This window comes from Oryctolagus cuniculus, chromosome 6 (genome assembly GCF_964237555.1).
Source record: "Oryctolagus cuniculus chromosome 6, mOryCun1.1, whole genome shotgun sequence".
Taxonomy (NCBI): Eukaryota; Metazoa; Chordata; class Mammalia; order Lagomorpha; family Leporidae; genus Oryctolagus; species Oryctolagus cuniculus.
Genome location: NC_091437.1, coordinates 127,603,255 through 127,621,225, shown reverse-complemented (window position 1 = coordinate 127,621,225; position 17,971 = coordinate 127,603,255). Strand labels below are relative to the sequence as shown.

Here is a 17,971-nt window from a genome sequence, read left to right as displayed (position 1 = left end):
TGGGTGCCCCTTCACGTCCCAGCTGCTCCTCTTCCAATCCAGCTCTCTGCTTACAGCCTGGGAAAGTAGTGGCAGATGGCCCATGTGCTTGGGCCCCTGCAACTGCGTGGGAGACCAGGATGAAGCTCCTGGCTTTGGATTGGTTCAGGTTTAGCCATTGTGGCCATTTGGGGAATGAACCAGCAGATGGGAGACCTTTCTGTCTCTGTCTCTGACTCTCTCTTTGTAATTCTGCCTCCTAAATCAGTCAGTCAGTCAATCAATCGATCTTTAAGGAAAAAAAGGTGGCTTATAGTTTGAGAAAGATAATCATGTGGAATAATGTAAAATTTATTAATAGAAGTACTTTATGGATTTATTAATAGTATGCTATTGACTCAGATTATCACCCTACCAGTTAATAAATGTAATGTAACAATTTAAACCTAAAGGTTATTATAAGCAACATTTTTTAAAAATAAAAAAACAAAACAGGAAATTAGGTGTTCTATGTAATTAATATTTACATGATAAACCGTTTATAGAAAAGAGGGTAGGAAGTAATGATGGTTCAGTTGAGATTGAATTATGAATTTATTCACATAAATATTTGTACTTTGCTGTTTGATAAGTATACCTTATAGTAAAATAAATTCTTGTTTTTCCTCTTTTTTTTAAGTTTATTTTTTTTAACGGTAGAGTTAGAGGGAAAGAAAACATTCCATCTGCTGTTTTCCTCTGCATATGGCCACAATGGCCGGGGCTGGGCAAGGGAGAAGCCAGGATCCTGAACTCCATCTGGCTCTCCCACATGGGTGCCAGGGAGCTGGATTGGAAGTGGAGCGGCCAGGACTTGAACTGTGTCTCACATGGGATGTAAGCCGTGGCTTAACCCACTGTAGCGCAACGCCAGCCCTTAGCTACTTCTGATGTGATGTGGTTTATATTTCACTTAGAAATATCGATTGTGGTGCCTAGGACACAGCAGGCGCTACATTGCATGATTTAATGAGATATTCAGTTAAATTTGTTTTGAGGTTTTATTGTGAAATCTTAATATTGAAGAAAAAGTCTTTATACTTTCCACTTTATGAATGTCTGTAAACATCTTGTGACCTATCTGGACATTAATGGAGTTACTACAACTTTCTAAAGCTTTTAGATACACTACTAGGCACGCTAGTGAAAGAGCTCCAAAACAAATACACACCTGGGCGTAGAGAAGAAGCCATTGCTGTGACGATGAGATTTCTGCGTTCAGTGGCAAGAGTTTTTGTCATTCTTAGTGTGGAAATGGCTTCATCCAAAAAGAAAAAGTAAGGCGTGCTTTTTGATTTTGGTTTTTATATCATTTGCACATAGGTTTTGTGTTCGTAATAATGTATGTAGAAGTATTCATGAATGATTCCTCTGTTTCCCTTTGTGCTCTAGCAACTTTATTCCACAGCCAATTGGAAAGTGCAAACGCGTATTCCAAGCACTGCTGCCGTACGCCGTGGAGGAGCTGTGCAACGTCGCCGAGTCCCTCATCGTCCCCGTCAGGATGGGGATCGCTCGCCCGACCGCGCCCTTCACTCTGGCCAGCACCAGCATCGATGCCATGCAAGGCAGCGAGGAGCTCTTCTCAGTAGAGCCACTGCCGCCTCGGCCCTCGTCTGATCAGTCAAGCAGGTACTTGCTGTAGCCACCGAGTTCGATTCCCTCGTTCCCTGGAAATGCTGCATTTGGCTGATGGAAACCTTTGCATAAGCATCTGCCTAGTGTACATGATCCTTTGTGCAGCATACGGTAGAGACCTTCCTTGGGAATATGTGAAAGCACTTTAAGGGGTACCGGGGTGGGGGAGCATGGGAAATTGGGGGAAGATGCATTTGGCATAGTGTTCAAGCCCATGTCCCACGTCATAGTACTTGTGCTTGATTCCTGACTCTGCAGCCTGATTCCAGCTGCTTGCTAATGTGAACCCTGGGCACCAGTGACTGCCCAAGTAGCTGGATTCCTGCCAGGCTTGTGGGAGGTTTGCTTTCCAGGTTCCTGCCTCAAGGCCCAGCCCCAGCCATTGTGAGCGTCTTAGGAGTAAATGAGTGGATGGAAGCTGTCTCTGTCTCTCAAATAAGTAATAAAAAAAAAATTATTATCTAAGGTCACAGATAATAGTAGGAGTTTGCTTTATAATTGAAAGGCACTGTTCTTATTATGGTAATCTAAAAAGAAAGTTTACTTTTAGAATTCTGTAACCTCATTGCTTGCTTGCTTGCTTCTTTTAAATACAGTATGCTGTAAGACCAGATTGACAACACCTGTATCTTTATGGCCAAATGCTTAGGGGGCAGTTTGTTACTGTATGATGTCAATGACAACCATAAGACAGGAAATTACAATGCCACCCCTTTGAATCTTTTGGGTAGTAGTGTTGCTTCTTCTGTTGTTTCCCTCTACTTTTCTAGGACTCTTAACACCCTTGTTAATAAATTTGTTTCTGCTTTACCTACATGCTTCTCATGTTACTGGGATTTCAGTATGTGCTAAGAATAAGAACTTCCCCAAGCACTATGGATGCATTAGCTCCTCTGATCTTCGTCATAATTCATACACATCCACTGCCATCCCCAAATGTCTCCAATAGCCAGGGCTGGGCTTGGGCTGAAGCCCGGAACCAGGGAGACAACCCAGGTCTTCTGTGTGAGCGGCAGGAAACCAACTACTTGAGCCCAGTGTGACTGCTGTCCAGAGTCTGAGTTAGCAGTAATCTGGAGCCTGCAACCTGAGCCAAGGACTCAAACCTGGATATTTGGATATTAGGTGTAGGCTTAACTGCTAAGCTAAATGCCTGCTCCCATCCAATTTTTAACAAGAAAGCGAGGCTCAGGTTAGATAACTTGGCCAGCATTATGTAGCTATAAAAATATAGAGGCTGGACTCTAATCTAGAGAAAGATTTTCTTTTATTCTTTCTTTTTTATTTGAAATGCATAGTTACAGGGGGAGAGAGATTGATCTTCCATCCGCTGGTTCACTCCCCAGATGGCTGCAACAGCCAGAGCTGAGTTGATCCGAAAGCCAGGAGCTTCTTCCAGGTCTCCCGCTCAGGTGCAGGGGCATGAGCACTTAGGTATCTTCTGCTGCTTTCCCAGGCACATTAGCAGGGAACTGCATCAAAAGTGGAACAGCTGGAACTCAAACTGGTGCCCATATAGGATGCCAGCACTGCAGGTGGAGGCTTAGCCTTGTACACCACAGCACCAGCCCCATGCTCATCATACTATATAACACAGCTACAGTCCTAGACTCTTAGCGTACAGGCTACTTGTTTGAAATTCTCTGCAGAGAAGTGTTCCCATCTAGCTGTGCCTGACATAGGCAAGTCTTTTGAGATGTATGATTTTTCTTTTATTTTGCCTCTTAATCATGTTGCCCTTTCAGTTATGTTTTGATTGATGTACATATGTATGTGATGGTGATAGAAGAGGAGAGACTTAGTTCCTACCCTGCTTAGGTTAGGCCCAAACTGTTTTCTGTGAAGCCTACAGCTGCCTGAAACCCCTTAGCCTAGGAGACATCAGAAGATGCCTTTGGCACCATTCATTGCTCCCCAAGCTTGTACAGACCGTTGTTTCTTTTATCACTAGCATAGCTGTTTCTTTAAAAAATATTTTGGGGGCGGTTTCTTGGTGAAGCAGCTTAATTAGGTCGCTCCTTGAGATGCCCACGTACCATATCCTAATGCCTGGTTTGAGTCCCAGCCACTCTGCTTCCCATCTCACTTCCTGCTCGTGCATACCGTGGGTGTCAGCCAATGACAGCTCAAGTACTTGGGTTCCTATCACCCATGTGGGAGAACTGGATGGAGTTCCAGGATCCTGATTTTGCTTGGCCCAGCTTTGGCTGCTCAGAATACTTGGTGAGTGAACCAGCAGGTGGAAGACCTCTGTCCCACTCTCTGCAACCTTGCATTTCAAATAAATAAATAAATAAATTCTGAGATTCCTAAGTGTGTATGGTAAAATAGCTGCTTTTGGGATTCATGGTTTTCTGACATTATGTATTGGAGTTGGGTTCCAAGAATTCTTAGGCCAGATTTGAAGTAGTGGCCTCCCAAATGTGTCCCAGGTAAGAAGTGAGCTAAATTCTTAGACTGAGCGGCACGAGAGGATGTGCTGTGCCTGGGATGCGGCGGCGGCGCGCTCACTACCTCCTGCTTCTTGCAGCTCCAGCCAGTCTCAGTCGTCCTACATCATCCGGAACCCGCAGCAGAGGCGCATCAGCCAGTCGCAGCCTGTTCGGGGCAGGGATGAAGAGCAGGACGATATTGTGTCAGCAGATGTGGAAGAGGTGGTTTGTTTCAACTGGGATAGATGGAAAAAATTTTCTTTGGTGGGAAAGAGTTAATCACTAGAATTTTATTAACAGTTGCTTATGACTACTGTTTACATTTGCATCCAGCTTTTACAGTCTTGTCACATATTTTTTGTGGTTATACATATTAGAATGATTTTAGTAGTTATTGATTAATGAGTATTAGGAAACAGAGCACAAACTTCTTTTTATGTAAGAGTGGAGTGAAGAGGTGGTTCATGAGAAAAAAATTGTTTTGTGCAATATATTTGAAAGAGAGGCTACTCTAATTTTTTGATGGCTACTGTGTGTGTGTGTGTGTGTGTGTGTGTGTGTAAACCTCTCCCCGTCCCAGTATAATTGTTATCCAAATTTTAGGGTTCTGTGTATGGATGTTAATCATAAACTTTGGGATAAATTGATAAAATTTTTGGTGGCAAATTGTCATAGCAAATGAAGACTTCTCAGAAGTGCTTTAGTATGTCTGATTCATAATTCTCTGTAGTTAGGCACCTTTGTGCTTCGGTTTATTAGTTGCTGTGCGAAACACTGGTAGAGATACGGGTTTCTTACATGCTTTGACCTTCTACAAATAAGCCTCTGGATTTAGGTTGAGGTGGTGGAAGGTGTGGCTGGAGAGGAAGACCACCATGATGAACAGGAGGAACACGGGGAAGAGAACGCTGAGGCAGAGGGGCAGCATGATGAGCATGATGAGGACGGTATGTAGGGTCTCTGGGAAGCCACATCTGTGTTCTCTCCAGAGATTCTGTAAGATCTGGTCGAGAACTGGAGGAAGAAGATACATACGTACATAAAATAATAATCTCCCTTGCCTCTCTCTTTCCTTGAAAGACGTTTACAAACTAAAATAATCATTGCCATGGCTGGCGTTGTGGCCCAGCAGGTTTAACTGGCACCTGCCACACCTGCATCCTATATAGGTGCCAGTTTGAGCCTTGGCTGCTCCATTTCTGATCCAGCTCCCTGCTATTGCGCCTGCAGAAGCAGCAGAAGACAGCCCCAGATGGCTTGGGCCCTGACAGCCACGTTGGAGCCTTGTTGGAATTCTGGGCTCCTGGCTTCAGTCTGGCCCAGCCCTGGCCATTGCAGCCATTTGGGAAGCGAATCAGCAGATGGAAGATATCACTCTCCTCTCTCTCTAATCTGCCTTTCAAATAAATCTTTAAAAAGGAATAATCATTGCCTTATTAAGAAGCATTTGGAAGTTAGGGAAAGAAATCACCCATAACCTCACCCAGATGATAACTACTTCAATTTTTACTTTTAATCCTTTCTTGCACTGCCCTTGTCCCATACATGTGTCAGGTGTTATATATACTTAAAAATTTTGTGAATTTTCCATTTTACTTACGATAGTCACACTGCACATATTTAAAATTTATAATTTTGTCTGTTTTGACATAAGTTCCTGTGAAATACTCAGAACAGATGTTTTTAACATCCCCATTGGAAGCCCAGGGTGTAAACAGATGAACATGGAGCAAGCAGACTTTGTCCAGAGCTCTGCCCACTGGCTGAAGTCTCCTGGCCGCTTATTTGCAGATAAGAGAGGCTCTGCAGGAGAGAACAGTCCAGGAACTCTCAGAATTTACTTAGTGGTTCTGCTCAGGCTGAGCCCTCACTTACTCTTAGTGTATTGTTGATTGCGCACTCTGCCTTTCTTTTGACCAGCATGCCTTCAGGGTTCCCACCTGTGTAGTACATACTCAGCCAGCAGACTGTCTTGATCCACAGCTTCTTCGTGCGTTTACTCTCTTCTTATTATTAAAATGTATTTTTCTAGGGAGTGACATGGAGCTGGACTTGTTAGCAGCAGCTGAAACGGAAAGTGACAGTGAAAGTAACCATAGCAACCAAGACAATGCCAGTGGTCGCAGAAGTGTTGTCACTGCAGCAACTGCCGGCTCAGAAGCAGGTTTGTTGCCTTTCGCTAGCAACTTTCCTGCTCATGCTGCGGCTGGCAGTGTGTCAGCATGAATTTTTTTGACTATTAAAAACAAAATGGCATTCTAGTTAACATACATGTTTTCCTGAATTACATGGTCATTTTAATTTCTAACAAGCTTACCATGATTTTTGTTTTCAAAAGGAGCAAGCAGTGTTCCTGCCTTTTTTTCTGAAGATGATTCTCAGTCAAATGACTCGAGTGATTCCGATAGCAGCAGTAGTCAGAGTGACGACATAGAGCAGGAGACCTTTATGCTTGACGAACCACTAGAAAGAACCACGAATAGCTCCCATGCCAACGGTGCTGCCCAGGCTCCCCGGTCCATGCAGTGGGCTGTCCGAAACACCCAGCATCAGCGAGCAGCCAGCACAGCCCCTTCTAGTACATCCACACCAGCAGGCAAGTCTGAAAACCTGGTTTTGATAATCACAGTTAAGTCATTTTTAAAATAAGCAAGCCTGTTCACATAGAGGACAAATTAGTAGTGCCTTATGGTTTTGTTTTATTTTCAATATAGAAATGATGTGTGTTTGATTATGGTGGGGTTTCTCAGTGTTTCCAGTACCGGTGCTCTGGGCTGGGTAGCTTTTATTTGGTGGGGACTGTCTTGTGCACTGTAGGATGTTAAGCAGCATCCTTAGCTTCTCCCCGCCAGCTGTCAGTAGCACCTCCCTTCCCTTCCCCTGTGCGACCCCGCCAGTGTGAGGTCCAGAGTCATCTGTAGACATGCCACATGTCCTCTTTGGCAGAGGGGCAGGATACAGAGTCATCCCTGGTGGAGAACATTGTGTTAAATTCTTGCTTCCCTCAACACAAGCCTACCTAAATTAGTAGGGTTTAGGAAAACTTCTTTGCTCACTGATGACATGTTAGCAATTGATCAGACTGTTTAATAAAATTTGACAGAAAAATTGTATATATTTATGGGGTACTGTGTGATTGTGTTGTACATGTATACATTTTTGTCATGTCCAATTTGGGTAAATATACTTGTCCTTTCAAGCATTTAACATTTCTTTATAGTGAAAACATTACAAAATTCTACCTTCTAGTATTGTTTTAGATGGTGACATGTACAGTACAGTGTCTGTATTCATTCTGCTGTGCAGTAGAACCCCAGAACTTCTCATTCCTGTCTTGTAACCTGGTACCCGTCAGTCAGCCTTTGCTTACCGCTTCTTCCTTACTTCTCTTCCCAACCTCTGGAAATCACCATTATGCTTTTAACTTCTCTGAGATCACCTGTGTTTTTACATTCCACATATGAGTGAGATCATGTAATATTTGTCTGTCTTTGTATGCTTGTCTTATTACACTGCATAATGCTCTCTGTTCTATCCATGTTGTGCAAATGCTAGTTTTTTTTTTTTTTAATGCCTTAGTAATATTGCATTGTGTATATGTGACCATTTAGATTTACCTAAGTATATGCAGTGCCGGAGAAACACAATTAGCAACTGACTCATTGTGGTTGTCCTTTTTCCTTATAGCAAGTTCGGCGGGTTTGATTTATATTGATCCTTCAAACTTACGCCGGAGTGGTACCATCAGTACGAGTGCTGCAGCTGCAGCAGCTGCCTTGGAAGCTAGTAATGCCAGCAGCTACTTAACATCTGCAAGCAGTTTAGCCAGGGCTTACAGCATTGTCATCAGACAAATCTCGGACTTGATGGGCCTTATTCCTAAGTATAACCACCTAGTGTACTCTCAGATTCCGGCAGCTGTGAAATTGACTTACCAAGATGCAGTAAACTTGCAGGTATGAAACTGATGAAAAATTACTCATTTGAATACTTTTTTGCCTATAATTTTGAAAATTCTAGTATAATGGGAATAAATATGACAAACGTTGACATACTACTGCTGTATCGAATTTAGCTCTATTTGGATAGTTTTAACTATTTTAGTTTGGTCTTCATAGAACTATGTAGAAGAAAAGCTTATTCCCACTTGGAACTGGATGGTCAGTATTATGGATTCTACTGAAGCTCAATTACGTTATGGTTCTGCATTAGCATCTGCTGGTGATCCGGGACACCCAAATCATCCTCTTCACGCTTCTCAGAATTCAGCGCGAAGAGAGAGGATGACTGCGCGAGAGGAGGCTAGTTTACGAACCCTTGAAGGCAGACGGTATGAAATTCTTCATGAATATGCGTATGCTTAGACCATGGCCCTTGTACTCTAGAGTTAGACCTTGTTGAGTGCTGTTACAGATGCATTCTATTATGAAAGAGGAAGTAAGCACCTCCCATTCCATTAAGTATTTTACATTGTTCTGTAGTTGAAGCCAAATAAGTTCTAACCCAAACTGTGCTTTTACAATCCATTCATATCATCAGATTCTGACAGTGGAGACTTTTCAGTTTTGAAATTGTTGGTCCATATCCTTGTCTCATTTATCTCCCAGGCCTCTCCTGCCTTCCTTTTGAAACGGTCCTATTCACAGAAAAACTTTGACCATGACTGAGCATAAATGTCCTTGGTGCTCAAGAAGAAGTATACGTGATTACCAAAGTCCCTCGTGGCTTGTGCAGTCACGTTTTCTCCTCTGTCTCCACCAAGCTGTTGAATCATAGTTAAAAATACATACCTTTAGGTACTTAGGTTCTTTCTCTTCGTCCATAAAGTGAACTAGCACTTAACCTAGACATTGACCTCTTGAGTGACAGCTGTATCACAAAAGTAGAAAGGCCCTGTGCCTAAAGCCCAAGTTTAAGGATTTACCTCGCCCTCCCCTCTGGCTCAGGCTAAGCAACCTTGTCGTTTTGGTTAGATCATGAAGGAGGAAGGATGAGGCTCTAGAAAGTGCTTAGAAAAATTAAGGCTGTTTTAGAGCTCACGAGAGGTATTAGTTACTGAAGTAGGGCAGTGAAATCCTGGAAGGAGGGGAGAGAAGCCTTAATCCCTCTCTAGAATTTAGGGCCTTTCATGAGACATGGAGCAGGAGTTGGCAGAATTTATATTTGTATTTAGACCTGGACTCTGAATAGCGGGTGGGAAAGTTAAGAGAAAACTCCAGAAGGGTGGAATGGACACACTTTTAATTTGGTCGAACTGTCTAGGATGCAAAATTGGATACTTGGCAGAGATAGCTAACTAGAGACAGGTTTGGGAGGCAGCCGCTGTCCCAAGAAGCCTGTTCCACACAGAGGTGAAAGCCTTGTTTCTTTCAGGATATCCCTCCCCCAGAGAACAGGGAATTCTCTTATTGAATCCTTATTGGTAGGTGTATGTGTGTGTGTGCATGTGCACGTGTGTGCCTGCCTTTTCTCTCCCTCTCTCTCAGGATAGCTATATTGATATATAATTCATATACCATGTGTACAATTCTGTACTTTTTTAACTGTAATTATCATCCTAATCAATTTGGAATATTTTCTTCATCTCTGCAAGAAATGGTAGCAGTCATTCTCCATTTTCCACCGGTCTCTGCCCTTTGGCACAATTAGTCTGCTTTGTGTCTATGGATTCTGGATATTTGTGTAAATGGAATCATACATTATGTGGTATTTTGTGACAGGCTCCTTGCACATAGCTATCTAATGGTTTTAAGTTCACCATGTTTATCATGCATCAGTATCTCATTCCTTTCCTAATATTTCATTGTACAGATATATCATATTTTGTTTATCCATTTGTCAGTTGCTGGGCTTTTGACTTACTTCAGCCTGTTCAGTATTTTGCATAGTGCTGCCATGAGCTTGAATAAGTATTTTCACTTCTCAAGGCAGGTGTTAACTCTATTTAACCTTCTAAGACACTGTCACATTATTTTTCAAAGAAGAGGACACTCCGTAATAACATTTAAGAGTTTAATTTCTCTCTGTCTTCAGCAGCGGTCCATTTTTTATTATGCCCAACCTGCAGAGGTGTGACACTGGGTCTCTGTGGTTTTGGTTTGCATTTCCCTAATGGGCTATGAATGATAGGGATCATCTTTTCATGTATTAACTGGCAAGCTTGCATATCTTTGGAGAAATGTTTATTTACAGTCTTCTCTAGTTTTTAATTGGCTTGTTTCTGTTGGCTCATGAGTTCCTTTTTCTGGATATAAACTTCTTATCAAATACATAACTTGCAAAAATTCTGCCTTTCTCTTTTCTTTGTTCTGTAGACGTGCCACATTGCTTAGCGCCCGTCAGGGAATGATGTCTGCTCGAGGAGACTTTCTGAATTATGCGCTCTCTCTCATGCGGTCACATAACGACGAGCACTCAGATGTTCTTCCAGTTCTGGATGTTTGCTCATTAAAGCATGTGGCCTATGTCTTCCAAGCCCTTATCTATTGGATTAAAGCAATGAACCAGCAGACAACATTGGATACACCTCAGCTGGAACGCAAAAGGTGGCTATACTTGTGATTTCTTTTTTTTTTAGATCGAGATCAGGATCAAGCCAGGAGCTCCTCTGGGTCTCCCACGTGGGTGCAGGGGCTGAAGCACTTGGTCCAACCTTTGCTACTTTCCCAGGCACGTTAGCAGGGAGCTGGATCGGAAGTGAAGCAGCCAGGATATTTTTTTGGTGCCCATATGGGATGTTGTTGTCACGTGCAGTAACCTTGCCTGCTACACCACAATACCAGCCCCTACCGTGTTGATTTAAGACATCCTTGATGGGTGTGTCTCCATTATTATATTGTCAGCTTTTGGAATAAGGAGAACAGCATTGCAAAGAAAGTAGTGCAGGAACATTTTCATGTGGGAAAGTTAGTCTGAGTATATTCTGCCTTTTTCTGTCAGTTATAGTAGTCCATGTAGAACGGAAAGCCTAAGAGTTGGTTAAACTTCATGTTCGAGGTAGTTTGGCCTGATTATCATGTTTCTATTATAGTGAATGTAGGCACTCACTATTTCTTGGATGATTTTTGGTTTTTGCTTCTGTTGACTCCATTTTGTATTGTACCACATGAGTACCATTCCCAGAGTCTGCAACTCTTTGGTAACAATCTTTTAAATTGGTAAGATACTTACTTAGATGACCATTTCTGTGGGTTTTTTGTGTTTGTTTTTGTTTTGTTTTGTTTTGTTTTTGCTGGTAATTCTCCTTACCTTTCCTCCTATTCATATTACACAAATTCTCCATGTAAAATGACTCATTTGTCTTTTAAAGGACACGAGAGCTCTTGGAACTGGGTATTGATAATGAAGATTCAGAACATGAAAATGATGATGACACCAATCAAAGTTAGTGCACGAAAATCTGCTAATCTACTTCAAGAAATGGCTGCCTCAGTATTTCCCCTCCAAGCTTTTTAACTTCATTGTTTTCTGTCTGGGTGGGAATTTCTCTTTTCTTCTCTATATCCCATTTCTTACCTTTTCTATCCATTTTCCTTATATATTCTTACATTATATATTTCATAACTAAAGATGAATTAAATGTTGCAAACTTTTCAACAGTTGATGTTTTTTGCTACTTCATTTTTTTTTAAATGAGAGGAATTCCTCTTTTTATTTTATTTATTTGAGAGAGTTAGAGAGGTAGAGACAGTGAGAGAGAGAGAGGTATTCCAACCACTGACTCCCTCTGCAAATGACTGCAACTGTTGGAGCTGAGCTGATCTGAAACCAGGAGCCAGGAGCTTATTCCGGGTCTCCCACGTTGGTGTAGGGGCCCAAGGACTTGAGCCATCTTCCACTGCTTTCTCACGCTCGTTAGCAGGGAGCTAGCTCAGAACTGGAGCAGCTGGGATGCAAACCAGTGCCCATACGGATGCCAGTACTGCAGGCTGGGGCTTTTACTCTCTGTGCCACAGCACTGGCCCTGCTACTTCATCTTTTGTGTTTCTGTTAGTTTTATGTTTACCTTTACTCATAAGTAAAGTATGTAGGAACCAAATTTAAATAAAGTCTTAGAGAAGCCTTTATTAATATTGATGCACAATAGAGTTCTTTAAGAAGTTGAGAAATACCGGTTATAACTCCCAAATATTCAAAGCTGTTAATGTGATGAGAGGAGAGAAAATATTCCACACTCCAGATTTTTCTTCCGAAGTTTTAATACCATGAGATTTTGTAATCCCCTGTAGGTACTCCTAGTTCTCAGCTATTACGTCAGTTGGGGTGTAAAGGTCTTTAAAACATGTGGGACTTTTAGTCAGCCTTGGGGAAGAACTGCCCTAACCGCTCTTGGTTGAGAACTCAGCCATTTAGTTCACTGCTGGTCTGCCTGCACGCTAACTCCTGCCCAAAATCCTTGCATTCAGGAGAGTTGGTGGGAGCTTGCTTGCTTACTGGTGGGGTCTGATTTGCCCAGAAAGTTCTGTTTGTTTTCTGTGGTGAGCCAGTGCTCAGATGGTAGTTCCTGGCCATCTCCTGCTTTTGGCATGAGCAGTGAGGACCCTCGCTCTCGTTTGAGTCTATAGAGATGAAGAAGAGGATATGGGAAACCTGTCTGATAAAGCATGGAATATATGTTACTGCTTTTTTGTTTGTTTTACATTTTTTAAGCATTGCAAGATGCATATAACATACATTTTACATGTAAAATTTATCATTACAACATTAAGTTGCTATATTTTGAATTAATACTTGAAAAATATTGTCCGAATGTATACTATTAGCTTGTTTTGGGGTGGTATTAAAATTTTAGAAAGAAGAAAGGAATATTTGGGTTGAATAGATTCCTTTATGCTTCCGTAATAATTAACTTTTTCAAACATTTTATCTCTCTTTCTTTGTTTAGGTGCTACTTTGAATGATAAGGATGATGACTCTCTTCCTGCAGAAACTGGTCAAAACCATCCATTTTTCCGACGTTCTGACTCTATGACGTTCCTTGGGTGTATACCCCCAAATCCCTTTGAAGTGCCTCTAGCTGAAGCCATTCCCTTGGCTGATCAGCCACATCTGTTGCAGGTGGATCGAATGAACAAACTAGTTTTAAAGTTTTTTCTAATTGACTGTATTTTCTTTTAAATACTGAATGTAGTGAGAATGTTTCTGTTAAAATTCCAGCCAAATGCAAGAAAGGAGGATCTTTTTGGCCGTCCGAGTCAGGGTCTTTATTCTTCATCTGCCAATAGTGGGAAATGCTTAATGGAAGTTACAGTAGACAGAAACTGCCTTGAGGTAAGATAGTAAAAGTCTTTGCAGTATAACATTTTTGTTGTTAATTTTTTTTTAAGTTTTCATTTATTTGAGAGTTAGAGTTGCAGAGAGAAGGGGAGAAAGAGAAAGGTCTTCATCTGCTGGTTCACTTCCCAAATGGCTGCAAGTGCCAGAGCTGGGCCGATCCAAAGCCAGGAGCCAGGAGCTTCTTCCAGGTCTCCCTCACAGGTGCAGGGATCTGAGCACTTGGGCCATCTTCCACTGCTTTCCCAGGTCATAAGCAGAGAGCTGGTTTGGAAGTAGAGCATCCGGGACACAAAGCAGTGCCCCTGTGGAATGCCTGCACCATAGGCCAAGGCTTAGTTTACCATGCCACCGTGTTGACCCCATCACTATAACATTTTTAAATGCACAGTTTTCCCAGCATCTAGATTTTCAGATATACATTACTTTGGAATATTACACTAAAATAATGGAAATGTCAGAAATTTTTGCCTTGTGAAAGAAAGGAATTCCAGCACTGTTATTGATTTGCTTTGTCAGGTATTTAATCCATAAAATAGGTTTCCCAGCTTTTTCTGTATTGGTGTATGCTAAAAATTTAAGTTTTTGTATACATAAAAACATCATAAATATTTGAGCTATTGAATCTTGGCTTAAAACTTTGCTCTAACTTGCTAAAGTAATTTGAATCAAGAATGTAGATTGATAAAATAGTATTAATAATAACTAACAATTATTGATGTTAATTCTATCTCCTGGGCACTGTCTGAATCTTTTCAAGCATTCTGAGCAGAAAGTAATATTTTCCTGGTTAAGAAATTGAGGCTTGAAGTAATGATAAATTTCACGTGATTGTGTCTGTTGTTACACAGCTAGTGAAGTGGCAGATCTAGTTATCAGATGTATTTGAGAGCCTAACATTACACTCTGTGGTTTCATTCTTCGTTGAAAACGTAGGAACCTGTTTGAAAAACAGTCATAGAAGTGATACAGTTATGGAATATTTTTTATTGTTTAAGTGATAGAGGAGGATGCAGTAGTGAAACTGGTAAGAGACTTCAGTGCCACAGGCAGTCCAGAGGTTCCTTTGCAAGGTCTCTGAGACTGTGATGAGTACCCGGATTGGGTGGTTAGAGCAGACTGCTGCTTCAGAATGGAGCTGTGAGTTACTTTCGTGTAATTTCTAATGGAGTGTTAAACTAAGTTGAAAACAGAATCTAATTATTATTTTCTAGTGTATAACTTTTAAATATGAAAATTCATAGGTTCTTCCAACTAAAATGTCTTATGCTGCCAATCTAAAAAATGTAATGAACATGCAAAATCGGCAAAAAAAAGAAGGGGAAGAACAGACCGTGCTGGTGGAAGAAGCGGAGAGTTCAAAACCAGGTCCCTCAGCTCACGATCTGGCTGCACAGTTGAAAAGCAGTTTACTAGCGGAAATAGGACTTACTGAAAGTGAGGGGCCACCTCTGACATCTTTCAGGTATTGAACAAGTGAAGATAGCTTCCTTATTATTTCATTACTTTTTAGCTATTATATTCTTCTAAGAAAATTTTATAGAAACTTTATAATTTTGTTAACTTTATATTTACATAGTAGAAGTGATTTCCTAGTTTATCAGATGCTTGAATAGCAGAGTTACGTTTTCTGGACTTAGGAATTTTGTGACTGTTTTCTTACTGATTCTCTTTTCACTGTGAGGAAGTTCTCTGTGTCTTTATTTATTTTTTTTTTTTAAAGATTTATTTTATTTATTTGAAAGAGTTACACAGAGAAAGAGAGGCAGAGAGAGAGAGAGAGAGAGGTCTTCCATCCGCTGATTCACTCCCTGCAACAGCTGGATATGTATCAATCCGGAGCCAGGAGCCTCCTCTGGGACTCCCATGTGGATGCAGGGTCCCAAGCACTTGGGCCATCTTCCACTGCTTTCCCAGGCCATAGCAGAGAGCTGGACTGGAAGTGGAGCATCTGGGACTTGAACCAGCGCCCACATTGGATGCTGGCACTGCACGCAGCAGCTTTACCCACTATGCCACAGTGCCAGCCCCTGTCTTTGTTTTTAGTGTTCAGTACTTAAAGTATCCATGTCAAATGGCCAATGAATGAAGCAGCTCAGGAAAGGGAACATGTGAGTGGCTGGATTTCTGACTCAGACTTAGCTGGGCTCCTTTGCTAGGTTATTAGATGGTAATTGTGTGTAAGAGGTAGGTTCGTTGTTGACTCAGTAAAAATGTGTTAGCATATGCATCCTGTGGCGCAGTATGAGCAGTCAGCAAGTGATATGTTGATGTAACTGCTTTATAATTTTTAGTACCATAATATTTTTTGCCTAGAAGAATTTAATAAGTTGGGTGAAGAAAATGTACACATAGTACATTGTATCGTACTATGTATGTAGTATAGTACTATACTATATATGTACATATGTATATAGTATATACTATAGTACTATACTACATACACAATACTCTAGTATTATGTGTAGTACTATGTGTACATTTTCTAACAGTCATTTAAAGCAAGAGGAAATTGTAGACTAGGGTGGCCCAGGCATCCTAAGGGTATTATGGCTTGAGCCGTGGTAGTATTGGAGAGAAGACTTCAAGGTGGTAGAGAGGTCTTACTAGTACCAACTAGCGAGGTAAAAGTGGCTAGAGTGTAGAAGGTTGGCTTTCATGATGGAAAGGGAGTCTTTCAAAGATGAAGAAACTCTGGAGGAACAGGGGGGTGAAAAATTACAGTTAGTTTAAGTCCAGGCAGTAAGAGTAGGTTGCAGTAGTGGAAAACATTCAGAAGGCAGTGTCAGTGTTGAAGCCATACTGAGGTTTATTCATTTTGCATTTGAATTGAACGTCGTCTGTATGCATATATTTAACAAACAGAGATTCTGGTTCCTTGAGAAAGTTTGAACCAAAGGAGAATTACCTACGTAGAAATGAACGTTGGGCTTTACAAAGGGAAGGTATAATGAAGAATAAAAACAGGAGACAGCCTAGAGACATAGCCAGATGTGAAGGACGGAAGGAATAAGGGAGTAAAAATCAAAAGTAAATAAGCTATGGAAGAGCTCTCCATTAGAGAGAATGTGGCTTGGAATACTTAGCACCTTAGATACTGAAAGAGCAAGTCAATAAGTATCATTAAGCCGCCGCCAGATAATTTTGGGAACTGGCTCAGTTATTTCTCCTCTCCCTCGAACTTCTCCCAGGCCCCAGTGCAGCTTCATGGGCATGGTTATTTCCCACGATATGCTGCTAGGACGGTGGCGCCTGTCTTTAGAACTCTTCGGAAGGGTGTTCATGGAAGACGTCGGAGCAGAACCTGGCTCAGTATGTATTTCGTGTGTTGTAAATTCTATTCTGCCTGCTAAGAACATATTTCAGAGAATAATTCTCTCATGCATTTTTTTAAAGATCCTAACCGAATTGGGTGGTTTTGAGGTAAAAGAATCAAAATTCCGTAGAGAAATGGAAAAACTGAGAAACCAGCAGTCAAGAGATTTATCACTAGAGGTAAAGGTATTTAGATTTTCTTCTTATGCCTATAATATGCCATTTATATGACTTTTAAAACATGCGGAATAATAATAGATCTTGCTTAGGGATACATTTTTACCATTAAAATTTTAAAGAAAAAAAAATCACCAAATTTAGAATAGTGACTTTCTCTGTTAGTACCTTAGCATCCTCTAAAGATGACAAATGAGTTTTTTGTTTTTGCCTTTTTTTAATTGTGAATGCTTGGATTTAAATATTTTGATAATTTCATTTCAAGATTTAGGACCACAAAGTTCTTTTGTTTGTTGCTTTTGCCTTTTAGATCTGCAATCTTTCTATTTTTAATTAATTTGAGTGGCAAAGAGATCTCTAGTCTGCTGGTTCACTCCCCAAATGTTAGCAACAGCCAGGGCAAGTCCAGGCCAGATCTGGATCCAGGAACTGGACCTCCTGGTATTCTAATATGGGTGGCAGAGACTTAAGTCCTTGAGCCCCTCACCTGCTGCCTCCCAGGTTGCACTTCAGCAAGAAACGGGGGTAGGGGGTGGACTTGAATCCAGGCATTCCGAAATAGGATTGGGTGTCTTCAGTGATGCCTTAACTGCTGTGCCGAGTGCTCCAGATCTTAGACTTTTAGCTCCTTTCTTCTCAGCACGTTGATGCAGTTATTTACTATATTCCACAGCATACACACAGAGTTTTAGAATTGCAACATCAGTACTCCCACCAACAAAAGTGGCCATTGAAAGTAGCTTAAGATGAATTTGTGACTTTTTTTCTTGTCCTTTTGATCACATCAAGTTAGAGATGCAGTCAAATTACCCTGATTTAAAGTCACTTGAAAAGATTCCTTGTGTGTTTTGCTACCGTTCTAAACATTCTTGACAATTTATTTCATTTTTCTTTCAGTTTTCAGAGATCGATTTCTCTTACAGTTTTTTTCCTTCCATAATTAACTTAAAATATCTGCAATTTTATTTTTTCAAGAGAAGGCATATTCTGAGGCCCATTTCAGTTCTTAAAAGTTTATTTCTTTCTCCCTCTTTAAAAAAATACAAAGTGCATATTATCTGTCTCTGTCCATGCCCCGTAAACATAGCATACGTTTTATTCCATCTGTTTTTCCCAGT

The 17,971-nt window shown here is 41.1% G+C and overlaps 1 protein-coding gene across 9 annotated transcripts in view; it reads left to right on the top strand.

The window, feature by feature from the left end:
- UBR5 (ubiquitin protein ligase E3 component n-recognin 5) overlaps positions 1 to 17,971 on the top strand; it is a 157,657-nt gene that overhangs the window by 115,343 nt on the left and 24,343 nt on the right. For 7 of the 9 annotated variants that reach the window (XM_070075377.1, XM_070075376.1, XM_070075375.1 and 4 more), the window contains 15 exons: positions 1,135 to 1,295; positions 1,411 to 1,650; positions 4,187 to 4,310; positions 4,924 to 5,035; positions 6,121 to 6,252; positions 6,427 to 6,684; positions 7,776 to 8,044; positions 8,207 to 8,418; positions 10,403 to 10,633; positions 11,398 to 11,471; positions 12,973 to 13,145; positions 13,245 to 13,358; positions 14,606 to 14,826; positions 16,553 to 16,673; positions 16,758 to 16,862. In XM_070075377.1, coding sequence (XP_069931478.1) covers positions 1,135 to 1,295; positions 1,411 to 1,650; positions 4,187 to 4,310; positions 4,924 to 5,035; positions 6,121 to 6,252; positions 6,427 to 6,684; positions 7,776 to 8,044; positions 8,207 to 8,418; positions 10,403 to 10,633; positions 11,398 to 11,471; positions 12,973 to 13,145; positions 13,245 to 13,358; positions 14,606 to 14,826; positions 16,553 to 16,673; positions 16,758 to 16,862 — 2,547 coding nt within the window. The remainder of the gene's footprint in view (positions 1 to 1,134; positions 1,296 to 1,410; positions 1,651 to 4,186; positions 4,311 to 4,923; positions 5,036 to 6,120; positions 6,253 to 6,426; positions 6,685 to 7,775; positions 8,045 to 8,206; positions 8,419 to 10,402; positions 10,634 to 11,397; positions 11,472 to 12,972; positions 13,146 to 13,244; positions 13,359 to 14,605; positions 14,827 to 16,552; positions 16,674 to 16,757; positions 16,863 to 17,971) is intronic. The other 2 variants (XM_051844680.2, XM_051844678.2) reach the window with 1 other exon arrangement.